We start from the raw sequence: 27,042 nt of genomic DNA, 5'->3' as shown, positions 1-27,042 counted from the left end.
GGCATTTGCCAGAATTGCCAGATGGCCAGTCCGCCCCTGCATACAGAACATATAATGAGTAGGGTCAAACAGAATGTGCAGACATTCTTTGATATTTCTGACTTTTGTAAAAAATTTGCAGATTTATGCAGAATGATTTTGGGAGTATCGTAATTAAAAAAAAAAAAGGAAATAAAAAATAATAGTAGCTTTTAAACTTATTATTTATTGTTTACAATGCAAATCCAATTAGATCCACTTATTTAGTAAAGCAAGTCTCTCATATCTACTAAAAGACAGAAAATATTACTTTACAAACTGTATTGTAAATAAATCATTTGAACATTTTCATATCAGTCAATAATATTACTGAAATGAATTTGAAAACTGAATAATTATAAATTTACATACATTTACACAAGTAAATAAACAGACTCAATGATGGGCTAAAAGATTTGCAGATTCAGTGTGGGACTAATAATGAGGTACCTATAAGCGAAGACCTCAATACTTGGTGTACAATGCAGAAAGACAGTAATATTAAATGTTGGATTATCATTTTAAACAGAAAACAAATTGAAAGTTAACAAAGCCAATGGTAAAACTAAATATAGTATTTTGTATTATATTTTTATTTAAAAAAAAAAAAAAAAATATATATATATATATATATATATATATATATATATATATATATATATGTATGTATATATAATTTTTTTAAAAATAAAAAGTCTTAAAATGTAAACAACTTATATATATAAAAAAACATCCCAAAATGTAAACAAGTTGTCATTTAATAAGAAAATGTCAATAACTCAATTTTGCCAAAAAAAATGTCAGATAGAACCTTATAATTCTAAGGTGATGATTTGTATTTTGTGCCTGAACTAATTTAACTGATTTTTTTTCTGTTTTTTTTTCCACTACAGCAGTATTTTTTTCTTTCAGCTTAAAATGTCTATTTTTTATTTTAATACATTTCAAAATCTAGACCTATTTAGTCACATGATTTTAAAGCTTACATTAGTAGCCATTATACAGCAACTTCCTCTGAGTAAAATTTACTCAGTTTAAAGAGTATTTGGCCCTTCTAAACAAGGGCAAACAGGTTGGTAATAAGTAAAGCTGCCATTTTGTAGATGCTTAATGATCCTCTGCTGAGATTTTGAGAGATTTGATGTATTATATTTCAGCTGATTTCATCTAAGGCTGTGACTGAAGTCAGTTTTAGTTTTGTGTTTCTGTTTATTTACAGCAAGTGTTCATCATTAGCGTTCAATCATCAACTTATTAATTATTTTATTGTCTCGTTAACTTGAGTAACATTAACTCATTATAGAGAGGGACCAAATACTATCGAAACTGAGAAAATTTACTGAGGATTTTGCTGTGGACTGCAGTTTTCAGTGTAATTCAGTGTACAATTTGTTGCAGATTACATATCTAATATCTTCTTGACTCCAAACTTTTAAACCATATTTTACATCAAAACCTTAATAAGTTATTTCACAAAAAACAAAATAAAATAAAATAAAATAAAATAAATTAAAGCTGCATCATCATTTACACGCCTCCCTTGCAGGAAATTAAAACACATAAGTGTACAATGTTATTCACGTATGCAATCATGTAAAAATCCTACGTGAAACACACATGGAACACATGTGAAACACATAAAAGTGTGGCTTTGGAAAATTTTTTTTTTTGAAATTTCATAATAAACACCAATAATTTCATGTACCGTATGTTTTAAATGTGCTTTTAAATTCATCTTTATTGCCAGTTTTCAACAGCAGAAAGTCTGGTCATACAATTGAGGGTGAGAGAAGGACTGAATTGTCTTATTTAATTGGAATTGTTTGGACAAAATCTTACTCTCCTGCATGTCTAACCAAAATCTATGATTAAATCTTTCACCGGAGGGTGTCAGTATTAACAGAGTCCTGATTTATTTTGGTTGTAGTACAAGATAAAAAGTAATGAGGTAGAAAATGCTTTAAACAAACAGAGAAGTGTTATCACAGCTTTGGTAATCCACATAAACCTCTCTGGTGAGTATTTAACATAGTTCTAGTTACACATTAGGTTAGGTTTAAAGCCAGGATTACTTGCTGTTTAAAGTTGGATTGCGGTCAGATTGGGTTTGGGACTTGGCGCTGATGGTGGAAAACCATAAAATGCCATAAAAGTGAGTTTAGGGCCTATTCTGTGGGAATTGGAGAGGAGGGTGAAGTCATTCTAGCCAAATGTACAAACTGCTCAAAGGGGGCCCACAAACCTGATACCCTCAACACAAACAGATCCCTAAGATGAGACTGGGAAAGAGCTAAAAGAGAGCAGTCAGGCATGGAGAAAACTACATCAGGTGACCCTCTACAGAAGGACAGCATGACAATCTGAATTCAAACACAAACGCTGCCCCAAGCACATACGCAAACCACACCCACACACATACAGTGGGGGAAAAGTATTTGGACATTTCACTTAGAAACAACAACAGTTTATTATAAATATCACAGCTGATTTAGGTTAAATAGGTAAATATGTATAGGAAAAGAGGTAGGTAAAGTAGGAAGAAGGTAGGTAGACATAAAAACAGACAGACAGACAGACAAGAAAGAAAGCACAAAAGAAAAAAGCACACAAGAAAGAGAAAAACAAAAGACACACATACAGACAACCAAACATACAAAACACACAAAAAAAAAGATCAAAAGACACAGAAATACAGAAAGACAGGCAAACAGGCTGTCAGACTGACGACCAGACATACAGAAATAAAGCAAAAAAGAAGGACGCACCAAAGCAAAAAACATAAAATAAACACCCCCCCCCCTAAAAAAAAACAAAAAAAAACAGACATACAGACAGACAAATAGACAGACAGACAGACAAACCGACCAACCATCAGACGGACAGACAATTAGACATATAAAACGACAGACAAATAGACAGACAGACTGAAAAAAACATAACAAAGAAAGAAAGATCGAAAGACAGACATACAGACAGACAGACAGACAATTAGACATATAGAAAGACAGACAGATAGACAGACAGACAGACAGACAGACAGACAGACAGACCAACCAACCATCAGCCGGACAATTAGACATTTACACAGACAGACAGACAGACAGACAGACAGACAGACAGACAGACAGACAGACAGACAGACAATCAGACGAACAGACAATGAGACATATAGAAAGACAGACAGACAGGAAGACAGACAGACAGACCAACCAACCATCAGATGAACAGACAATTAGAAATATAGAAACACTGACAGAAAAAACAGAAAGACAGACAATCAGACAAACAGAAAAAAATCACAAAGAAAGAAAGTAAGGACAGACAGACAGGCAGAAAAGACAGACCGACCATCAGACAGTCATACAATTAGACATGAAAGACAGACAGACAGACAGAAAGATAGCCAGCCAGCCAGCCAGTTAGCCAGACAGAAAGACAGACAGACAGACAGACAGACAGACAGACAGACAGACAGACAGACAGACAGAAAGACAGACCGACCAACCATCATAAGGACAGAGAATTAAGCGGGTCACACACCGAAAGCACTGCTCAACGCTCAATGCTCAACGGTGCGCACATGACAATTGAAAGTATCACAGACCAGACGCCCACATTCGCATGTTATTTAAAATGAAACGAATCAGATGGCACTCTGTGGCGCGGCAGAAATATGAACAGTGTTCTGAGTCGAGGCTGGGCGCTGTGGACAGTCGTCGACATGCGGAGCCAGTGTGTGTGTTTAGAATTCTGAAATGCATGGCGCTGTGTGGTGCGACGCGGCACGTCGACGAGCGGCGCTTTTGGTGTGTGACCCCCTTTAGACATATAGAAAGATAGACAAACAGACAGACAGACAGACCATTAGACATACGGAGAAAAACGAAAAAAAGGACAAAAAAGATAAAAAAAAAACCCCCCTCAATACTCTAGCTGTGTCCCAAATCGCATACTTATGCACTATTCTACGCCATTTTGTAGTACAAATAGTGTAAGTAGTGTGTTCACACTGAAAACTTTAAAAATAATAAGTGCACTTTAATTACCCGGATGATGCACTCACTCAGCCGGTAAAATGAAGTGTGTAATGATGGACACTTCACGCACTCAATGACCGCAGGTTTGCTTACGTAGCGGAAGGGGCGGATCTATCGGGCGCACATGTTGGATAACTTTATTTATTTCGGATGGTGAAAGCAAAGTTCTCCTGCGAGAGTGATTATAGCGCCTCCCGATGGTGAATGCGGTTATACTCACGGCAGATATTATTTGATACTTTGCTCAATTATTTCACTAATTTGGCAACCGTCAAACGTCATCAGGGAAACGGTTTGAATGTCCGCTTACTAAAAAACAACATTAGTGTGCCATTTGGGACAACACTAAAAACATATACTATCCTGTTGAGTGTATAAGTGCATAAGTACATAGTGCATGAGTGCATAGTGTATAGTGTGCCATTTGGGATGCAGCTTCTGTCTTAAAAATTATGAAAGACAGTCAGATAGAAAGACAGACAGACATTTTAATAACAGTAACATTTTGTGGATGAAATGACCAAATAGTTTTTTTTTTGTGGCTACTGTATATTGTCATATGCATTTTTTCAAGAACTCAGTACATTTATTGACAGTAAGCTCTCATGTAGACCATTTTAGCTGTGTGAAAGTAAATGGGAATTTACTTTCTTGAACGTGCCACAAGATCAAAGAGAAGGAAAACAACTGAAACACAAAAAGAACATGATCTGATCAAGGTCTGCGGGACGACGGATCACTGTGGCAGGGACAAACCTCTGGCTTCTTTCAGTGTGAGATAAACAGGGATAACAGAGAGAATACAGGACGTTTCTGTACAATGCAAGGCAATAAAGCTGGATCTTCCCCTGAAACTTGAGCATATTTAAGTTTACTTAACTACATTATTATTTCTTTTATTATAATATCAATGCATTTGGACAGCGATCACACCTTAAAATTCAGCATGAAAATGCGTTTCAAACATCTAAATAATAAAACATTACATATACACTTTCATGCTCTTTCAGACATCTTTATCCTTATACTTCACACAGGTGACTTAAAAATCTTTCAATATAGAATTCTGTGACTCCATACAGGAATAATAAATCAATGTAAACTGATACAATCACATTCAAAGGTAATTGAAAAGCTAATTCAGTTTTGAAGCATTTCTGAATGACTCTTTGGTCAAACTGGTTCATCTAGAACTGTTTGAATTCATCATACATTAACCAAAACATTCCTTTATAAATTTATGCTAACACTTTACAATAAGGTTTTACTAGTTAATGTTAGTTAATGCATTTACTAACATGAATTAACAATGAACAATACATTTAATACAGTATTTGTTCATGTTAGTTAACATTAGTTCATGAAAATACAGTTGTTCATCATTAGTTCATGTTAACTCACGGTGCGATAACTATAACAAGCTTAAACTTGGATGTTAATAATGCATTAGTAAATGTTAAACTATAATTAATAAATGCTGTACAAGTATTTTCCATAATTAGTTCATGTTAGTAAATACAATAACTAATTAACCCTTATTGTAAAGTGTGACCAAGTTTATTTACTGGCCTTTTTGTTTAACAATTTTGTTAAACATTTTGTTTGGTTAACATTTTGTTTTGGTTAACGAGGTTATTTCGAACAGCTTAAGAATATGTTGAATATTACTGTAAGAAATGCATAATAACTCCAGCAATAAGTGCAAATATACTAAATTCTGATGATAGAGCAAATGGATCAGATTTACATCAATGACAGTGAAGAATAAGAGTAAAGCCACAGTAAACCAGCTAAACAAACCAAACAAATGGCACCACACAACAAAGAGATCCATAACAATGTAACATTTATGGGAATATTATTCAAACAACTGGGCTTTGTAAAGTTTTACTTCACTAGAAAGTGTGATTTTGACACTTGCTTCTGAAGTAAACATGGTAATTTCAGGAAAGATGGCTGTGTCTGGGGGATAAAAGGGCTTAGTTGTATTAGTTGTTGAGAGGTGAGAGTAGGGAGACTGCAAACTGCAGTTTACATGCAAGTGACACACTCACGGCTTCAGCATTTACTCACTCACGGTGTCACTTTGCCATTTTGGGGTTGGAATACAGACTTTTAGACATGTTAATTTGCTATATTTATTAACTTAGCATTTAATAGGTATTGAATTTGGGTCAGATAAAGGGGTAGCTGGTTGTAGTGGTTGTCCTACCCCTTTCTTTTAGGCCCCAGTATTAGGATGTACCTGGTTAGCGTTAGGGTTAGGGGGTTATGTTATGGTAGGGTTATGCGTTATTGTTGATCTGATCACAAATGGAGTTGACAACACCAAATACAGGTGCAAATGATGCCTAAAAGATTTGCAGTGCTGACACTCATGTGGTCAAGAGTGTTCAAATGGCCACAAAGAACATTCATGTTCATGCGCTCTAAAAATGATTCAATGGTATTAAAAATACCAGAATAAACAATTACTGGACTACCTAACAACATCTCTACATATAAATTCACTCTAATCACAATTAATTTTTATGTTTTACATAAATATTTCTTAGGTGTTTGACTAAGAATTCGATTTTTAAATAGACTATAGCTAGCATTTTCAAAGAGCAGGTTTTATTCAACTTTCCTTTTGCTGAAAAACAGGTATGTGAGTGTTTTATTTGACATTCATTCCTTTTCCTTCAGCTAAGTCCCTCATTTACTAGGGGCTGCCACAGCGGAATGAACCACTAACTATTCTGGCATATGTTTTAGTCTGTGGATGCCCTTCTAACCGCAACCCAGTACTGGGAAACACCCAAAAACTCATTTTCACAAACACTCATACACTACAGCCAATTTAGTGCATTTTATTCACTTATAGTGCATGTCTTTGGATAGTGGAAACCCACACAAACATGAGGAGAACTTGCAAACTCCACACAGAAATGCCTGCTGGCCCAGCCGGGACTTAAATCAGCGACCTTCTTGCTGATCTTGACCACTGAGCCACGATGCCGCCCGTTTTATTTGTCATACAGTTGAAGTCAGAATTATTAGCCCCCCTGTTTATTTTTTCCCCCAATTTATGTTTAAGATTTTTTTTAACACATTTCTAAACATAGTTTTAATAACTCATTTCTAATAACTGATTTATTTTATCTTTGCCATGATGACAGTAAATAGTATTTTACTTGATATTTTAAGACACTTCTATACATCGTAAACTGACATTTAAAGGCTTAACTAGTTTAACTAGACAGGTTAAGGTAATTAGACAAGTTATTGTATAATGATGATTTGCTCTGCAGACTATCAAAAAAATTTTGACCTTAAAATTTTTATTTAAAATTTTTTTTTAAATTAAAAACTGCTTTAAAAAAATTTCAATAAAACAAATAAGACTTTCTCCAGAAGAAACAATATTATCAGACATACTGAAAATGTATTTAGTCTGTTAAACATCTTTTGGGAAACATAAAACAAATTAAAAAGTAAAAGGGGGGTTAATAATTCTGACTTTAACTGTATATTGAATTAATAATTTTCTGTTAATCATTTTATTTTATGCAACGCAACATACAGCAAGATTTCAGTCAAAAAAAAAAAAAAACAGCATCGCATGATCTGCCTTTGGTCGATCCCTTGCATAAAAGTAATACTTTTATTTGTAAAGACATGCAATCTAATTACTTTGTCTAATTACTTTGCTCTAAATTATACTTTGACCAAACTGAAGTGAAGAAAATAACACATATGCATGTTAAATCAATATTTACAAAGGCCTAAATGGATAATAAAGTATATTAAAATCTCTTGCCTCCTCTATTAACAGGATTTTAACTGTAAAGTTTCTCACCAAAATATAAGCTTTGGTTTTATTGTACGGTATGTTTATTGCGCAACCTTTACAATGTTGGGACATTAGATCAGAAACAGATTAAAAAAGTGGTCAAAAGTGGACAATAAGGCTGAACAAAAACGGCAAGTGTAAACAGAAATGCTTCTATTTGAAATGCTCTACTTTTTATCCATTCAAACAAAATCTTGTTAATATCAGGTATAAGTAATCCTTAGATTTCAATAACAACCATCTTTCATCTATCACTGACCATAGATATATTAGCAGTTATGTGACAGTACTCGTTACCTTCTCGTCAGGTATGCACTGACGCACGTTCTCCAGATAGCTGCGGATGTCCTCTACATTAGTATAGCGCAGTAAGATTCTTGCAAAGTCCTCCTCGCTGATGGTAGTCATGCCTTTGGAATAGGTCAGGAACTCAATCTCCAACATCTCAGTTTGCAGATTATCCATGAATCTGAAAGATCAATGACAATAAAAGAAGTCAGAGTATACATATTTGTACATGGTAATTTGCAAAAAAAAGTGAACAATTCATACAAAACTTGCTACTTTGAGCTATTTTTTTAAATTTGGTTGCTATGTATTACACTTGTAAAGAAGAATGTTTTTGAAATGAATATTGCAACACACAAAGCTTATATACATTTAAAATTAGAATTCTTTGATTTTTTTTTCTTTTATAAATATTCCCCAAATGATATTTAACAGAGCTAGGAAATTTTCAAAGTATGTCTGATAATATTTTCTCTTCCAGAGAAAGTCTTATTTGTTTTATTTTGGCTAGAATAAAAGCAGTTTTGAATGTAAAAAAAACATTTTAGGGTTAAAATTATTAGCCCTTTTAAGCTATACATTTTTTCAATAGTCTGCAGAATAAGTCATCGATATACAATAACTTGTCTAACTACCCTAACCTGTCTAGTTAAATTAATTAACGCAGTTAAGTCTTTAAATGTCACTTTAAGCTGTATAGAAGTTTCTTAAAAAATATCTAGTCAAATATTATTTACTGTCATCATGGCAAAGATAAAATAGTTCAGTTATTAGAAATGAGTAGGGCCAGACAGAATCTGCAGACATTTTTTGCTATTGCTGCGGAGAATTTTGGTAAAAATCTGCGGATTTCTGCAAAAATATTTTGAGAGTATCATAACTAAAATATTAATATGTGAAATAAAATATAATATCTTTTTAACTTGTATTTAATGTTTAAAATGCAAATCCACTTAGATTCACTTTTTTGGTAAACAAAGAAAGTCGCTCATATATTATATCTACTAAAAGACAGAAAATATTACTTTACAAACTGCATTGAACATAAATCAGATGAACATTTCCATATTAGTCAATAATATTACTGTAATTAATTTAAACACTGAATACACTTAAATTTATTCAAGTAAATAAACAGAATTAATGATCGGCTAAAAATCTGCAGAATTCTGCGGAATTCTGCGCGCCCAGATTCTGTCTGGGCCTAGAAATGAGTGATTAAAAGTATTATGTTTAAAAATGTGTTGGAAAAAAATCTCTCCATTAAACAGAAATTGAGGAAAAATAAATAGGGGGCTAATAATTGGGGGGTGGGGTGGGGGTAAAACCTCTGACTGTACGTGTATCAGCAGAAGTGCTCAGCAAAACACTCATTGTTTCACAATCTAAATTTACACTATGGTTCAAACTTTTGCGTTCTGTGGGATTGTTAGATAGAAATTAGCACATTACATTAGCAAGAATGAATTAAACTGAACCGAAGTGACAGTGATGATACAAAGGTCACATTTAAAACAACAGATGGCAGCTTAAAGACGCCTCTCATATGGAGAACGAAGTCACATGTCTCAGTCACATTGCTCAGGTATGGTTTTTTTTTTTCCACAGACTTCAACAGAGTGTAAAAATCTTGATGGTTCTGTGGGTTTTGTCTATCCAAACCGATCTTTATTTTCTATTGTATTCAAGTCAGGTGATTGGCTGGGCCATTCTACAGCTTTATTTTCTTTTTCTGAAACAATTTGAGAATTTCCTTGGCTGTGTTTTGGATCATTGTCCTGCCGAAATGTAAACTGTGGTTTCATCTTCATCCTCCAGCTAATGTAGATGTTGGACTGAAGAAGGTAATATTAATTAACACAGACAAAGGGCAGAGGGTTGCTGAAAAACCTTTCAGCTGCAGTCTGGGCTTTCATTGCATTTTACTGCTCCCTTTCTTCATGTGTTCAATACTTTTTACCTGTGTTACACATAACTTAATTTGTAAACTAATTAGATTTGTTTTCTTTTCATAAATGTATTTCCTTGGTTGTTATCAACATCTGTTGAAAATTTTGAGTCAACAGTACCTTTAGAAATATGTTTTCTAAGAAAAATGATGACGATTTGAATACTTACCCCCCCCCGTACATTTATTAAGCGAATGTTTCAATATCATAAATAATCACCATAAAAAGCACATTAGAATGACTTCTGAAAGATCACATGACACTAAAAAAGTAATAATGCTGAATATGTAGCGTTGTTATCACAGGAATAAATTCTTTTTATAAAAATAGCTATTCTGAATATTAATGCTGTCACTCAATATTAATATTTGACATTATTTTTGAATAAATACATGTAGCCCTGGTTAGGATTTAAGAATTACACAAAAAAACATCCAACACTTCTGCAGGTTTGACATTTTATCATGTCACATCCTGTTAGAACAAGCAGTTAACTAACATCTCGAAAGACATTACATCTTGTGTATCCATCCATGTCAAGCAGAGATGAATAAGTGCCATGTTTTCAGTGCTCAATCAGTCATACCTGTAAAAGTCGTCAAACGTTAGCTCCGCCTTCCCCTTCTTGCCAAAGAAGTGCACAAGCAGAGTGGTGTCAATCATCATGTTCTCATCGGCACGCTGCCATCGGTGAGGAGTGGTGGTAAAGAGAGCAAAACAAGAGAGAACAAACTATGACAGAAATCCAGATGTCTTTGGAATGACAAAGCAGTCCATCTCAGTCTTGCCGAGCCATTCAGAGTACCAGCCATCCAGTGCCTGAAAGTGTGCATCCATTTATCTCGTCCCCCCTGAAGCCCACAGAGAACATGTTCAGAGTAGACGTGCAGATCTTTATACCATCAGTAGATAGAATGGCATAAAAATTGTGTTAGACTGAAACGGAAACACAAGAGAAATGATACACACAAATGCACACAAGCATGCCAGTTGTGTACATATAAAGCCGCTGTTTACAACTGGTCCATTTTATTACCACCAAATGTACTTCAAACTAACTTTTTGGAACCCGCTTATGTGTAGTGATCGTAGATTAAAGTGCCCTATTTTACTTTTTTTTAAGATACTACCTTTGATGTAGTGTGTAGTGCAGATGTTTGTGAAAGTAAAAGGTCTTCACATTAAAAAGATGTGTGATAAATGATGTTACAGTTTCCCAAAGAGAGAACCAATTCTAAACTGTTTGAAGTGGGTGATAAGTAATTCCAGTGTTTCTTCCTGCAGCAATGTATAGAGATTTGCAACAAATTACATAATGCATGCTCATGGTCTTCACTAACTGCTAATAAACAACTGCTGTGTCCAAAATTGCAAACTACTCAAGTAGCTCCTACAACTGAACTTAGAATAGATATGAAGGTAAGTATTAATGGAATTTGGATGCACAACAGCCACCATTTGTTATTATCACATGCACCTACATGCATCAGTTGTGGCGCCTCACTCCCATTTCATGAATTCTTTGGTGGACTCATTGGATAATAAAGTGTTCATTGGATGTGCACTTCAGAATGTCACCAGAAGTAGCAGGTCATTGGTGTACTTCTTGCCTACTATAATTTCTAAGACATATTACTTAGCTTACATACTGTTTTTCACATATTATATAGAAAGGCTTTTCGAATAGATTGAATGTCTGTTTTGAACCAACCTCATACACTGTTTCATACACTACAAACATTGTCATTCATGCACAGTTCTGTTTTTATGAATGCTGAGGAACCTTCGGGAGCTGAAACTCAAATATTTATGGTAATGGCTGATATGGTGCAAAAAACTGGATCATATGGTTGTATTAAAAAGTGTGCAGTTCCAACAGATCTCAATTGCCATTACTCTCAGACACCTTACTTCTATCAGGGTCATTACACCAGTGTAACCCCCTCAATTTTGACTTCAAACCATTGTTTCTGGCATAGGAAGCAGGCATGCTAACAAATACAGTAAAGACCACTGGATGAGGAATGAGTTCCTACTTGGTGTTTCCATCTGGGTCATGACATTAGTGTGACCCTTCCAGATCTACTTACCCTTCTCTGAGAGGGATTCAAATTAACATAGGAGGCCTGTGTTCTTACATGGATGGTAAAGACTGTCGGCACTAGTGAGCCTCTTGGGGCCTAGGGAGTGTGTTTACTCACATTAGTTCCTACTAGCTGGACTCAGCCCCCTAAACATCACTCCAATTTTAGTAGTAACCCTTTAAGTAACCCTTCAAGTTCTCAAGGCTCTTTTTAGGTGGGATTTGAATCAATATTAAACCATGGGAGGCAGGTGCTAACAAGGACAGTAAAGTCCTCTGTTGCTAGCACAGCTCTTTGAGGCCAAGGGAATGAGTTCCTACTTGCTGTTTCTATCTGGGTCATGACAACAGTGTGACCCATTCAGATCTACTAAACCTTCTCTGAGAGGGATTCAAATTAACACTGGAGACCTGTGCGCTAACAAGAACGGTAAAGACAGTCGCTGCTAGTGAGCCTCTTGGGGCTAAAGGAATATGTTTACTCCTACTAGCTGGACATAGTCCCTGAAACATTGCTCCAATTTTAGTTGTGACATTGAAGTATCCCTTTAAATTCTCAAGGCCCTTTTTAGGTGGGATTTGAATCAATGATTAAGGCATTGAAGGCAGGTGTTAACAAGGACACTAAAGACCACTGTTGCTAGCACACTTCTTGAGGCCAGTGGAATGAGTTTCTAATAGCTGTTTCCATCTGGTTCATGACACCAGTGTGACCCATTCAGATCTACTAAACCTTATCCGAGAGGTATTCAAATTAACAGGGTAGGTGGATGCGCTAACAGGGAACAAAAAGACTGCCGCCATATGCCTCTTTAGGCCAAGAATATGAGTTTATTAGCAGTTCCTACCAGCTAAACTCACCACCATAAACATCACTGAAGACACTGAAGTAACCCTTAAAGTTCTTGAGGCCCTCTTTGGGTGTGATTCGAATCAATGTTTAAGGCACTGGAGGCAGGTGCTAACAAGGACAGTAAACACCACTGTTGCTAGCACACCTCTTGAGTCCAGGAGATTGAGTTCCTGCCAGCTGTTTCCATCTGGTTCATGACACCAGTGTGACCCATTCTGATCTACTTACACTTCTCTGAGAGAGATTAGAATGAACAGGGTAGATGAATGTGCTATAGGAACCATAAAGACTGTCCCCAGTTGTGAGCCTCTTGAGGCCAAGGGTATGTGTTTATTAGCAGTTCTTACTAGCTAAACTCACCACCCTAAACATCACGGAAGACACTGAAGCAACTCTTAAAGTTCTCAAGGCCCTTTTTAGGTGGAATTCAAATCAGTGTTTACTGCATGGGAGACCGGTAAAGATCTGTTGATAGAGCACCTCTTTAGGCCAAAGGAATTAAGTTTACTCAAACAGTTACCATTTCCTAGCCCTTAGTATTTCTCTTGCATCTGCAATGCAAGACATCCACACACACACAGAAACTGCACTGCACATTGCACGCACATTTATGCATCCATCTGCTTATGGACAATCCATCACAATGGTGCACAGACTTCCACACAACATACATGTGTGACGTATAATTTGGGATTACACTAAGGGTTACACAACCGGGTCATGGCACCAATTCAAAGCAAGATTCAAACCTGATAAGATGCTGGTATGCCAACACAATTGCTTGAAACCACAGCCTGGGTCAGTATAGCTAGTTTCACCTATTGAGGCCAGTGAAGTAAGGTTTAGTCACACAGCTCCTCCTGAAGGGCCTCTGTTACATAGAGTAAACTCTGGGCCTGAGGGTTAAATGAGGCAGAATTCTTAAACAAACATTTTTAGACACTCAAAAGATGATTCTGGAATTCAAGAAAATTTTAAAAGTATTTTTTGACGTTGGACGAATGTAAACCTGTTGAATACATCTAAACAAAATTAAAATAGCCTAACAGGGCACTTTAATACCAGTTGTAAACAGGGTCAAACTAAAGAGAAAAAAAGGACATAGACAAAGCATCCACATTCCATGCATTTTCTGTGGCAAACTTTTGCATAGCGAATCTGTGGGAGATTTGTGAAAGAAATGCACACGTGAGCAGATTTCACCTTTCCTTCTCTTGACAAATTGTTCTGTTTTTTTAAACTCCACCACGCTAACGTTCAAGATCAAGTTTAGCTGTCTTACAAGTGTCAAGATTCCGCTTTGTCAAGCTCAAGATTTCATCTTGTTCAGTTACCAGTAGGGAAAAAACACCTTTTACCAGTGGCATAAGATCCTAAAAAAATGGAAAAACTTATTTGAAAGTTGCAAGGACATGTTAAGTTGCTTTTTTCATTATCCATGCTTCACCCTCATCTCCAAGAGAAACCTATCATGCTTAAACTTTAGGTAAAAACCAGCCAGAAACTCGAAACAGCTCTTTTTTTTCCCTTGGTCACAGGCTTTTGTGCAAAAAGCGAGCCAGAATGCAAGTCCATGCCACCGCTGTACCTCTAGCTTAAAATCCTATCCATGAGGACACAGAGGAAAGTTATAAAGAGAGAAAGAATGATTCTGTTTCACTGACCATATTTTCATAGCACATTGTTAAAAAGGAGCAGTTAAAAATAAGAAAACTTTGCAACTTTGGGTATAAAACTTGTTGAGGTGCCTGGTAAACTCATGATCAATATGTTTCTCCCAAGTATATAGACACCTGTTTCCAGGGAGGAAAAAAATACATAAAATGGTGACAATGCTTAAAAAATAGAAACAATTGTGGCATAAAAGTCACAACTGTGACAAGAAGAAGAGGCTACCAGGTTGTAGAAATACATACATGTTGCATTGCCTTACTTCTAATCCTAAAATTAAAAAAAGTGCATGAACTTTATCTTTAATGAAGCTCCAATCCATGTCTGTAAGAATAATAATAATAATAATAATAATAAAAAACTTGGTTCTTTGTTAACACCATTTAAACTGTGGATTAATTTTAGCAAACAACTGAAGAGTTCAGATGCAAAAACCTCTAGGTGCTGTTTGAAATTTCCATAAAAAATATAAACATTTTCTAAGCCTCTTTTGTTTATGTTGATATATTTACTTTAAACACCAGCACCAGACTTATTCTTTGCACACAGAGTCTGATAAAAATGCTAATTTTAGAGGACAATTCAGACAATATTTAGAGGTTTTTGAATCTAAACTCTTCAAAGGACTCTAAAAAAAGTCACAATTCTGCTCTGGATTTTCAGAAAGATTAAAAATGAATGGCGACACTGTGCAGCTACATTGGACATAAGAGTAATGTCACACCACAAAAGTGAGAGACTGCTTTTTTATTACATGATGCAGATCATTTGATTTGTACTTTAACATTTTTATAATCTTAAATTGCAACAGTGTTCATGAAGACTTTAGGCTATCAAACATACGTGCTAAATTTACAAGGGTGGGGACACAGGGGTTCTTTCAAATTTGGGACTTAATCTTAAAGAGTAAACATTTAAAAAACATGCAGTATTTTGTGAGTGAACAACTAGTTACAATACGTATGAATCTACAATATAGTAGAGGAGAATGGGGATGAAAGTACTATTTTTCATAAAACTTAATTATAAAAGATAATGTTTTTAGCAGAATATTTTTTTGTGACTACTAACTCACAAAAGTGGTATATCGAAATCAGTTCTGTTATATTGCATCAATGTAGAACAACTCCAATATAACTTGACTTTATACAAAAGTTGCACATGATTAGTTTTGACCTCAAACACAGTTACAAAAGTAACACACGGGTTGATAAAAAAAAAAACCCAAAGACATTTCAAACCTAAGGATGTGTCATTGCACTAAATAACCTGTAGATTGATCATAAGTGTGACACAAAGAGAAACAAAACATGTATTAAGGAAAAAAGGACCGCAACAATAATTTACTTGTTGCACTTTTTGGAGCTAACTATGAGACACGATCCTTAAATCAGCGCATATTTGGCAGCTCCATCAAAGGTTGCATGCTGGATGTGCTATTATAGCCTGAAAATCAAATGTTGTCAGGACTCCGAGAAAATGGGTTTGTTACTTTCGTCTCACGTTACTTTTGTCCTCTATGCATTTTCAAATGATGTTTTCCAATAAGGAAGGTCAAAACAGAACTGAAAATATAATATTAATTCTGAATTCAGATTTCTTTTTTAAACAGTATAAAATAAACAAATAAATGGAGCTATGGCCGCTTTAAATGATCAAATATCCACAAAAGTTAGCTCTGGTAGAATCTGTGACAACTTCTGATTATTTTTCTCTGAGATCTGCATCATTCAAATTCAAATATCTAATTTCTTATCTGTGTTACCCCACCGATACATAGCAAATAAACAGAAAATTCTATCAAGAAGATCGATAAATCATCCCATTTCCTTTAATTTTCCTCTAATTATCTATCTATCTATCTATCTATCTATCTATCTATCTATCTATCTATCTATCTATCTATCTATCTATCTATCTATCTATCTATCTATCTATCTATCTATCTATCTATCTATCTATCTATCTATCTATCTATCTATCTATCTATCTATCTATCTATCTATCTATACTGGAAAAAAGTATCTGTTGGATTTACTGATGTTTTTCAGGCAAGTGGTTGCAAAAAAATTGATATGGGCTGAATTTAAACAAACAAAATAAGTTAAACATCACAAAATTTAATTAGTTATTTTAAATCCACACCATATAAACTGTTTGCAATCACTTCCAATGGATGATTTTTTTCAGTGTACCCCTCCCCCCTCCATTTGCCAATTTCATCATCAATCTGCTGGAAGTGTGACATCACAACGCTGTGGTTACAGGAAACCATTAATATGAGGTCATCATTACGTGTAACACCTCAGGCCCACAGTGTGACTTAGACACCGCCTGAGGGATTTTACTCTTTGATCTAAAAACAGCGGTAAAAACAGTGATTACGGCTGTCGACTTGGAAGATGAGTAACCCCAATCGCACTTCCACACATGCGAACATGCACCCTTTAGCCCGCAAGTACACAATGTCTGGATGTCAACTCAGACAAACAGACCTGTCTAACTGCTGTGTCATCTGAGGAAGCCGAGCTGAAATTACCCTTTCATTGTGAATAACAGACTGAGTAAATACAGGGCATCTGCACACAGCTCTCCACATTCATTAAACTACTGCTTCCTACAGACGCCCTCTATTAGCTATTAGAACACAAACACACTGGCAGGATGAGCAGACGCATTCTGAATCGGTGGACAGACAAAGGATTTTATTGTTGCCATAAGGACTTATAATATTGTGCTGTTAAAGGAAGTTAGAGCATGAAGTTTGTCCATGCAAAACATTCAGGAAGATTAACAACTGACAGACACATTGATAACTTGAAATAACCTAATGATTAATCAAAAAGTCAGCAATTAAATAAAAATAAATAAATAAATAACTGAATGAATTAATAAATACATAAAATTATAAAATAAAGAGCTGATTTCCTAATTCTAAAATCTGCATTAGTTTTAAGAAAAATACGATAAAAAAATTACATAAAAAATTTAACAATAAAACTTAAATTCCAGAATATATAAATGTCAATAAAGATATTCCATTGGAAAAATATGTATATATTGCACATATATATGCATATTTTTAAAAAATAAGGTTTGAAATACTTTGCAAAAAAATTATATTGTTCCTTAAAATGTTTAAAGACACACTATCTGTACTTTATAAAATAAAACATATACAAAAATGTTAGATTCATAGAACAAGTATTACATTAATATTATAACATTTTAATTATTAATATAAAAATTATACAAAAAACATTTTAACATCAATATTATAATACTTATTTAAATACTAATATATACATGTGAAAATATGAAGTTTTAATGGACATTCTTTGATTAGCAGACTGAAATATTTTTGCCATAAAATTTAATTTTAAAACTATAACAAAAATGTAAAATAAACAATGGGATCAAACATCAGTGTGTTTAATGTGTCTTGCTGCTGTGAGCACCTATAATATTATGATAATATTAGTCGAATGAACGCAAAGTTTGTGCATGCAAAGTAGCCAGGAAGAATAACAACTGACAGACACATTGATAACTTAAAATTACGTAATGATTAATAAAAAAATAAATCAGCATTTAAATAAAAAAAATATATATTGTTCACTTCAAATATATAAAAAATTAACAAGTTAATAATAAATATGTGATTCTTAATTCTTTTAAATCTGTATATATTTTTTTAAAATCTAAATTAATATATATATATTATTATATAACTTATCCCACAACATGTCAATAAAAAATATTCAGGTAAACATTGGGGAAAATGTGTATATATATTGCACACATTATATATGCATATTTTTTGAAAATAAAGTCTGAAATACTTTGCAAAAGACTATTTTGTTCTTTGAAATGTTAAAGGCACATTATCTGTACTTTATAAAATAAAACACAAATAAACATTTTATTAAAACATGTATGTATTAATATTTATAGGAGCATATTTAGTAAGATATAATAAATATTAAGAATAAGAATTATTATTTAGTTAATTTCAAATATATACATGTGAAAATGTGGAGTCTTATAAGACGTTCTTTGAAAAAGTATAATGAAATTTGAGTTATCATAACAAAATTGTACTAAAAAATGTAAAAAAAAATCAATATATAAAATCTGAAACTGAATTGAAAGTATATCACAGCTAAATAAAAATAAAGATTTTTACTACAAAATGTGATTATAAAACTATAACAAAAAAGTAAAATAAACACTAAACATTAAACATGAGTGTGTTTTTCTTGTATTTATATACTAAAAAGTACTTATGGGGAAACTATTTTAATATCACGTTACAATAGTAATTTCTAATAACACTTCTGATGAAAACAAGACTAAAATATTACCAATATTTGGCCAATTTATAACAGCAAATGGTTCTTGTTTTAAAGATATTAGCTTATTTACTGGAAAATAATAAAAATACATTGATATTGATATGATTGTTTTTAAGTGAAGCATTAAAACCAATTTAACTAAAAGTCCAAAAGCTCATAAAACATATATATGTAAAAAATTTAACTATTAAAATCAAAAAGATAGTCATAGGTCATTAAATGAAAATGAGAAATGATATGGGGTTTGGGAAATAAAGGCTCTGGATGTTAAAACAGGACAGATAAATGAAAGTTACCATGTACTTTTTTAATGTCCAGATGAGAGCATTGTGTTAAGCGTAGCTAGGGAGGAATAAAAACACAGCATGAGACAGGAGGACAGAGGACTATGGCTGTACCTCTGCCAGGTCAGAAAACAGGGCTTGGCTCGCGCCACGTCTCAGCTTGTCCCAGTAGCTCCTGGGCACAAACTCTTGACTCTCTTTTTTTAGCACCTGCAGAGGGGTTAGCATGAGATGGAAAGCTGTTATCATGTTAGCTTCTACAGACACGGTTAATAAGAGCATGTGTCGGGTGGTCTCTCAGTCCTAAGGACATATTGCAAATCTATAAAATGGTCTGTATGAAAAATTTATATAAAGACCGAAGGGGGGGGGGGACTTGTTGATGTTAGCCAAATGCTAATTGTATGTTGTTATATGATATGAGTGAAAGGTCTGGGAGATTAAAAACGAGGAGGTTGAGAATCAAAGTTTTAGCTTCAGGTTTGTTTACAGATGCTTTACTTCTTTTAAAAGCATTTTCCAGTCATTTTGCTAGCAATTTATTTATATTTTATGAATTAGAATGATTTACTTTAAGTACTACTTTAAGCTAATAGTTACTACTTTTAAGCTATTAGCAATGAAAAATAATGACATAAGAAAGGTTTTTTGGGATAAAAAATAGCACGTTTTGTCTTGAGTTAAACATTTGCCGTAACCATGATTTGTTCAGATAAATAATTAAAATAACTGCATTTCACAACTTCACATCTAGTAGTGAATAATTGATAGAAGGATTGAGAGACTGATAGTGACACCAAGAAAAAAAAAACATATTATTTTGCACTATATCAAAACTTTCCACATTGTTATATAAACACCACTTAAATGGACAACACTTACTCCAGTCTTTCACTTTTTCACTCTGTATGTAATTCACACATAATCAGAATATTTTTTTATCCAAGTATTATAGAACGTAAAAAAACCCAAAACAAAACTGAGACAAAACAAAACTCCAGCTCAGGAGGACTTTCATGGAAACAGTTGTTTGCATGAAGTGCATTTGTAATTGTCAAAGTTAATGTAATGCCCTTTTTTCACCTGGTATCAACAAACGTTTTCAGTGACCTGATAACAAGTCATCAGCTATAAGACATCTGGTATTGACATGCATTTAAATGTGTCTTTCTGATCACAATGAACTGAAAATGTTTTAGACAGTGTCTACGCTTACATGGACATCAGTAATCAAATAATTTGCCTTAATCTGAATACGATAATAATATGATTAAGGTGTTTACATGAGTTGCTTTTTCAATGTTTCTATGATCTGGTTGCACATGTTATATCACAAGTTGATTAACGACATTGCGTCGCCACTTTTCCTCCGGAGTTCATGTAATTTCGAGTGTTTCTTTTTTAATGTGTCGACTTTAACTGCAATTTGGCACTTTCACTTTAATTTGGAAACATTTAATACGTGCTCCCGTGACAAACGAAATATTGGATGCGAGTATGAACTGATGGAAGAGTGTAGTTTTAATGTAATTTCATATGGCAAGCCAATTTTAATACAATTAAGACAATACTCTGATTAAGAATCTACCATGTCAACATGATTAATTTAATCCGATTAAGGTCATAACATTAATGATCAAACATGATGAGTGTGCTGATTTTAGGTGCATTATTGAAGTCTAGTACAGATAAGTGCACACCTTAATCAAACATGTAGGACTTTTCGCTGCATTTTGCGACAGGATATTTCATACACAGACAACTGTTTGACACTATTCTCTGCACTATTGTCCGGTGTCGTGGATGAAAGTTGGGGGTTATGTGGGTGTCGCGGACGCCGACCTCACTATTCTACCACCCTTGGCGGCCACCATAGGTTGCCTCTATGCATGTGCTGGCCCTGCGTGTAGAAATATGAATGTCTTTACAGTCACTAAAATAATTTGATGTATTGTCGTAGAATAAAATTGTTAATTTCTTTAAAATGAATCTTGCTACCATTAAACATCAGAACTTGTCCATCCATTGACCACTGGTTGTAAAGATATCTCATTACATTGCACTGGAATGAATTACCTACAGTATAAGGGGCAAACTAATCTAAAGGACTACCATAGAATTTAGGATCTGTTAATACAGTTTCTGAAACAAAACACAAGCTATGTTACCATCCAAAGAAGCAAATTAAATGTATGCGCAAAACTGGAATATTGCATATAAAGACTTGCGAATAAAAGTAGCGTTTCCATCAAAGAGTCAAAGAGAAAAGTCACTTTCTGATTAACTGGCGACAAAAATCAACAGTAAAACAGAATTTGCTGCAGTAGGAGAAGCTGCGTGAATCTTTTCTTCATTTAATAAATGACTTGCGTCTCGTCTTAGAAGACAATCCAGTCATAAGCACGTGGTGGCGTTTGAAGACATGAGACGCGGAGCAGACGCTCTTGAATCTGGAGATAATAATATAATAACACTAATACTGAAACAGTTAAAGCTTTTTAAAATGACCAAAACAACATTTCAGATGTTTCAGTGTGCTGAGCCTGCTGGTTTGTCCATGCACGCACATTTTTACCATCACATGATCTCTTATACCAAAATCACATCACTTTTTTTAATGCTCATACTGGAATTTGTTCGGTAAAAGTGTTTCCATTGTAGTTTATGCACATTTTTTTTCCTATCGAATAAAAATGTATCCCACTCAGTTATACGCATACTTTATTTGTGCACATTTTCAAAATTTATGCACATCTTGGCGTTTCCATTAACCATTTTTTATGCAACACAGGCTCATTCCGAAAACGTAGTCCCGTGGACGTTTCTGGAGACTGAGAATTCTGTAGCCGGAGGTACGTATGGCTGCATTTCATTTTTTTAAGCGAACACTATGGGGCGGTATGACGCCGTTTCTTTTCACGCTTACCAGCTAACCGCTTACCTCCATGTGGAGGGCTTTCCCGCTGCAACCAGTTTGTCAAGTTAGCTCGTCGTGTATGTCGATGGACTTGAGGTGCAGAGAGGAGTTGACCATGACGATTGGGTTTGAGTCAGGGTTCCAAATTAGGTTAGACAAAAACAGAATCCAAAAATTAAATTAACAAGTGAATTACAGGGTGAGAATGTGGTAAAATCTGAAAACCTGGTAAAAATCAGACGAACGCTTTTTTGTTTTATGGACAGCTTTTGTAAATCGTTGGTTGGGTTTAGGGAAGTAAACGAGTGGGCAGGCCAATCAATAAAATTGGTTAGGTTTAGGGAAGAAGAAGGGTGGGTTAGTTGATTGGCCAATCACCCAGTTGGCCAGTCAGTCAGTGAGTCAGACAGTCACTCAATAGAGGACTCTGGTAGATTTACGCGAGAACAGCACAGGCACGAACAAGACAAATTTGAGATATGAAAAAGCGCACACAGTGGCCTCTCATGGATTCACAAAAACAAAAACTGCAAAAAAATAAAAATTAATCGTACCTCCTGGGATGTATTTCGTGGTCTCCAGAAACGTCCATGGGAATACGTGTTCAGAATGAGCCTGGGTTGTTATTATGCGCATATATCCAAAATGCACATAAAAATAGGTAGATGGAAACATAGCTACTGGCACAAGCAACAAATACCTCTCACTCTACTGATTTATATGTGAATATGTGCAGTTTTATCTTAGCCCATATATAACAACAACATTACCTGTTTAACTGAATTTGGATGCTTTAGGGGAGGGAGGTGGGTAGAGTTAAAATAAAAAAAAGTGTAACATCATCCTAAATTTCATGTCCTTTTTTTACAATAAATTTTTTTAAAATAACTAATATTGTTATATTCAAATAAAAAGTGTTGAGTTTGCCCTAAAATCTTTGCTTTTTAAGTTGAGTTTCTCTCTAGCAGAAACGTTCTCCACATCTCACTGGTGATCTTTCCATCCTACATCTCTCAGCGGGTGATACAGAGTGATTTAGCGGTAAGTGAATGTGAAAGACTGGAGAGCCGGCTCAATAGAAAACACATTTCCCACCAGCGGTTGGCCCAGACCTGTTCTTTATAGGCCGCTGATGAAGTTTGCAACTGACACAGGAAGCGAAATCAATGAGAATCGAATCTGAGCGGTCGTGTCAAACACCCACATGCTCTCTGACCTCTGAGGTCCACTCCGCATTTTCATTCAGTCAGTCATCCGCAGGTCTCTCTCATTCTCCCATCATTCCTGCCACCCATTTCAAGACTCACACAGAGGTTACAGTTCACAGGTCAGAGGGCCGAGGGGTGATACATACGCTGTTTACCGGGGCAACCTGATATCCATAGAGCTGCATACTCTACACAGAGACCAGAGGAGAGGTCACAGCATGCGGAAGAGGAGAGGAAGGAAGAAAACGGAGAACCACAGGTTAAACATGCAAGTTACAAAGTGGTTTAAGCCAGAGGCACACTTTCACAGCTTTCCAAGAGGGGACAATTGAAAACAGCTCCCTCTCGGAGACGCCCTGGAATAACTGGACATGTGAATGAGATCAGATGGATTAAGCATTCAGGACAGGCAAAACAGTACAGTATACAGAGGATGTTTACGGTGGATGGACTATTATTCTCAAGTGTTTTTAGGATACATATGGGTTATGAGTGTCCCATGTGTATCTATACTGTGAACAGTTTGTGAATGCTCAGGTGATTTGAGTGCTGGAGGGTTGCTGAGGGGTGGATTTCAGATCAATTTAATAGATCCTAGTCCAAGATTTGATTCAAATGGGAATATTAGGTTATTTTTTTATCATCTGAGAGTTTTTTGATCACTTTGATGTAAAAGTAAGGAATAGGAAAAGCTGTGAAATGTACTCAAAAATATTGACAATCATTCATTTAAATTTTTTTCATTCTCAAATATTTTAATTAAACATACACCAAAAACCTTAAGGAGATGGGAGCATTACAATTTGTTGCTTATATATATATATATGGATTTTTCATATTTAAACAATGAAGTATAGCATAAGAACATTTTACATAATATAAACTAGGATTTCTACTGCTTAATCTTGGTAAGCCCACCTCCAGTAATCACTATTCAGAGATTTTGTTAAGCTAAAATATCTTTTTGTGAAGCCACTTAATTATTTGTTAGAGTATATGCTAAATATACACTTACCGGCCACTTTATTAGCTACACCTGTGTAACTGCTCGTTACAGCAAATTTCTAATCAGCCAATCACATTCAGGCATGTAGACAAGGTAAAGACGATCTGCTGCAGTTTAAACTGAGCATCAGAATGGAGAAGAAAGGGGATTTAAGTGACTTTGAGTGTGGCATGGTTGTTTGTGCCAGACGGCCTTGTCTGATTATTTCAGAAACTAATAATCTACTGGGATTTTCACGCATAACCATCTCTTGGGTTTACAGAGAATGAAAGGCAACAGTATCTTAAATGATCACTTGTTACATACGAGGTATGCAGAAGAGAATCTTTGAAACTACAACACATTGACCTTTGAGGCGGATGAGCTACAGCAGCAGAAGACCACACCGGGTGCCACTCCTGTCAGCTAAGATCAGGAAACTGAGGCTACAGTATGTACAGGCTCACAAAAAAATTGGACAATAGTAGATTGGAAAAACATTGCCTGGTCTGATGTGTCTCGAATTCTGCTGCGACATTTGAATGGAAGGTCAGAATTTGGCACTAACAACATGAATGCATGGATCTATCCTGCCTTGTATCAATGGTTCAGGCTGCTGGTGGTGGTGTAATGGTGTGGGGGATATTTTCTTGGCACACTTTGAGCCACAGCCTACCTAAGTATTGTTACTGACCATGTCTATCCCTTTATGCCCATAGTGTACTCATCTTCTGATGGCTACTTCCAACAGGATAATGCACCATGTCATAAAAGGCGAATCATCTCAGACTAGTCTCTTGAACATGACAATGAGTTCACTGTACTCAAATGACCTCCACAGTCGCCAGCTCTTAATCCAATAGAGCACTTTTGGGATGTGGTGGAACGGGAGATCCGCATCATGGATGTGCAGCTGACAAATCTCCAGCAACTGTGTGATGCCAATATGAACCAAAATCTCTCAGGAATATTTCCCGTACCTTGGTGAATCTATGCCACCAAAGATTAGGGCAGTTCTTAAGGCAAAAGGGAGTCCAACCCGGTACTATTAATGTAGTAATGTGAAATAAAGTGGCCGGTGAGTGTATGTTATGTTCAAAAACTGACAAAATGTTTTAATATTCAAAAAATTCTAAGCTAAATGTAACATTTTATGTACATACACTTATTGCACATAAAAACACACTGTAAAATAATCCACAAATTTTCAGTTTTACATATTTTGTGATTCATGCTTTTATTTAATTATTTTTTCCTCATATTATGGCACCTTGCTATTTAAGTAAAATAGTCCTTTTTTTGTGTTTTCTTACACAAACAAAAGAGTCAGTTACTGACCATAGCTTTGCAATAATTATAGTCCTTTTGCTATCTTATTTTAATATCAGTGTGTCCCTAGATACGACACAATCTGCGTGATTTGAGGTGTCAGTACACAGGACACTTTACCTGCTCAAGTTTAATACTTATGGTCAGGGGTTTACTCATATTGCTAACTTTACCCCAAGCATGAGCAAAACAAATATTGACGCAAACACCACTAATTACATGTTATCACTATACTGTAAGTGCTTTCAAAGAGCACTGCAGGCAGTGAGTGTGAGTGGATTTCACTCTTCCATTTACATCGTGTGAAAAAATGTTTATGTTGATAATTTTTTTAAACAATGTACATCATAACTAAATAAAAATATCACTCAGTAATATTTTACAAATTGGAAATTATTTTGTACTGTGGTTATTTTACAAACAAGTATATTATATTATATTGTGTTGTATTATATTATATTATATTATATTATATTATATTATATTATGTTATATTTATTATATTAAATTATATTATATTATATTATATTCTATTATATTATATTATATTTATTATATTAAATTATATTATATTATATTATATTATATTATATTATATTATATTATAATATATTATATTATATTATATTATAATATATTATATTATATTATAATATTTTATATTATATTATATTATATTATATTATATTATATTATATTATATTATATTATATTATTATATATCTCTAATAATTCATTAGAAACAACTTGAAACACAATTATGTGGCAAGTATATATATTAATGTTCACTTTTTGTAAAACTAATAAGGACAATAGAATTTACTCCATAAAATCAACATCTCCAACATGTAGAATCTAGAAAAGGTAACAAGTATTTTCCACATCTAGGTTTTGATTAATATGACATTAATCAGTGGCTCATTGTACATTTGCAGCCTTTAAAATAACACTATAAATATTCTGCCACGTGTCATGTTTGCTCTGACACCGGTTGCCATGGCACAAAACACAAAGAGTTTTGATCATTTTAATTGCACAAAATCTATCTCTCTTTATAGAGAAGCATAACAAAACAGACGTCCTTTTAAACGAGAACTCTCAGTGACATAGACGAAAAGACAAAGAATGCAGTAAACAGAAAAGCTAAAGCCATAAACTCTTTGAACTGTGTTTATCTCACGAAATCTTCTTGTTTGCATGGCAGAAACAGCTTTTGGAAGATAATAGCAA

At 34.5% G+C, this 27,042-nt stretch overlaps 1 protein-coding gene across 15 annotated transcripts in view; it reads right to left on the bottom strand.

Moving 5' to 3' along the window:
* The window catches only part of micu3a (mitochondrial calcium uptake family, member 3a), a 59,993-nt gene that overhangs the window by 5,331 nt on the left and 27,620 nt on the right, over positions 1-27,042 (bottom strand). For 3 of the 15 annotated variants that reach the window (XM_068221063.2, XM_073950120.1, XM_068221058.2), the window contains exons 8-12: positions 23,645-23,686; positions 19,488-19,583; positions 14,652-14,666; positions 10,714-10,808; positions 8,188-8,359 (exon numbers count right to left, since the gene is read on the bottom strand). In XM_068221063.2, coding sequence (XP_068077164.1) covers positions 8,188-8,359; positions 10,714-10,808; positions 14,652-14,666; positions 19,488-19,583; positions 23,645-23,686 — 420 coding nt within the window. The remainder of the gene's footprint in view (positions 1-8,187; positions 8,360-10,713; positions 10,809-14,651; positions 14,667-19,487; positions 19,584-23,644; positions 23,687-27,042) is intronic. The other 12 variants (XM_068221068.2, XM_073950129.1, XM_068221065.2 and 9 more) reach the window with 5 other exon arrangements.

This window comes from Danio rerio, chromosome 1 (assembly GCF_049306965.1).
Source record: "Danio rerio strain Tuebingen ecotype United States chromosome 1, GRCz12tu, whole genome shotgun sequence".
Classification (NCBI taxonomy): Eukaryota; Metazoa; Chordata; class Actinopteri; order Cypriniformes; family Danionidae; genus Danio; species Danio rerio.
This window is presented reverse-complemented; position numbering and strand designations above follow the sequence as displayed.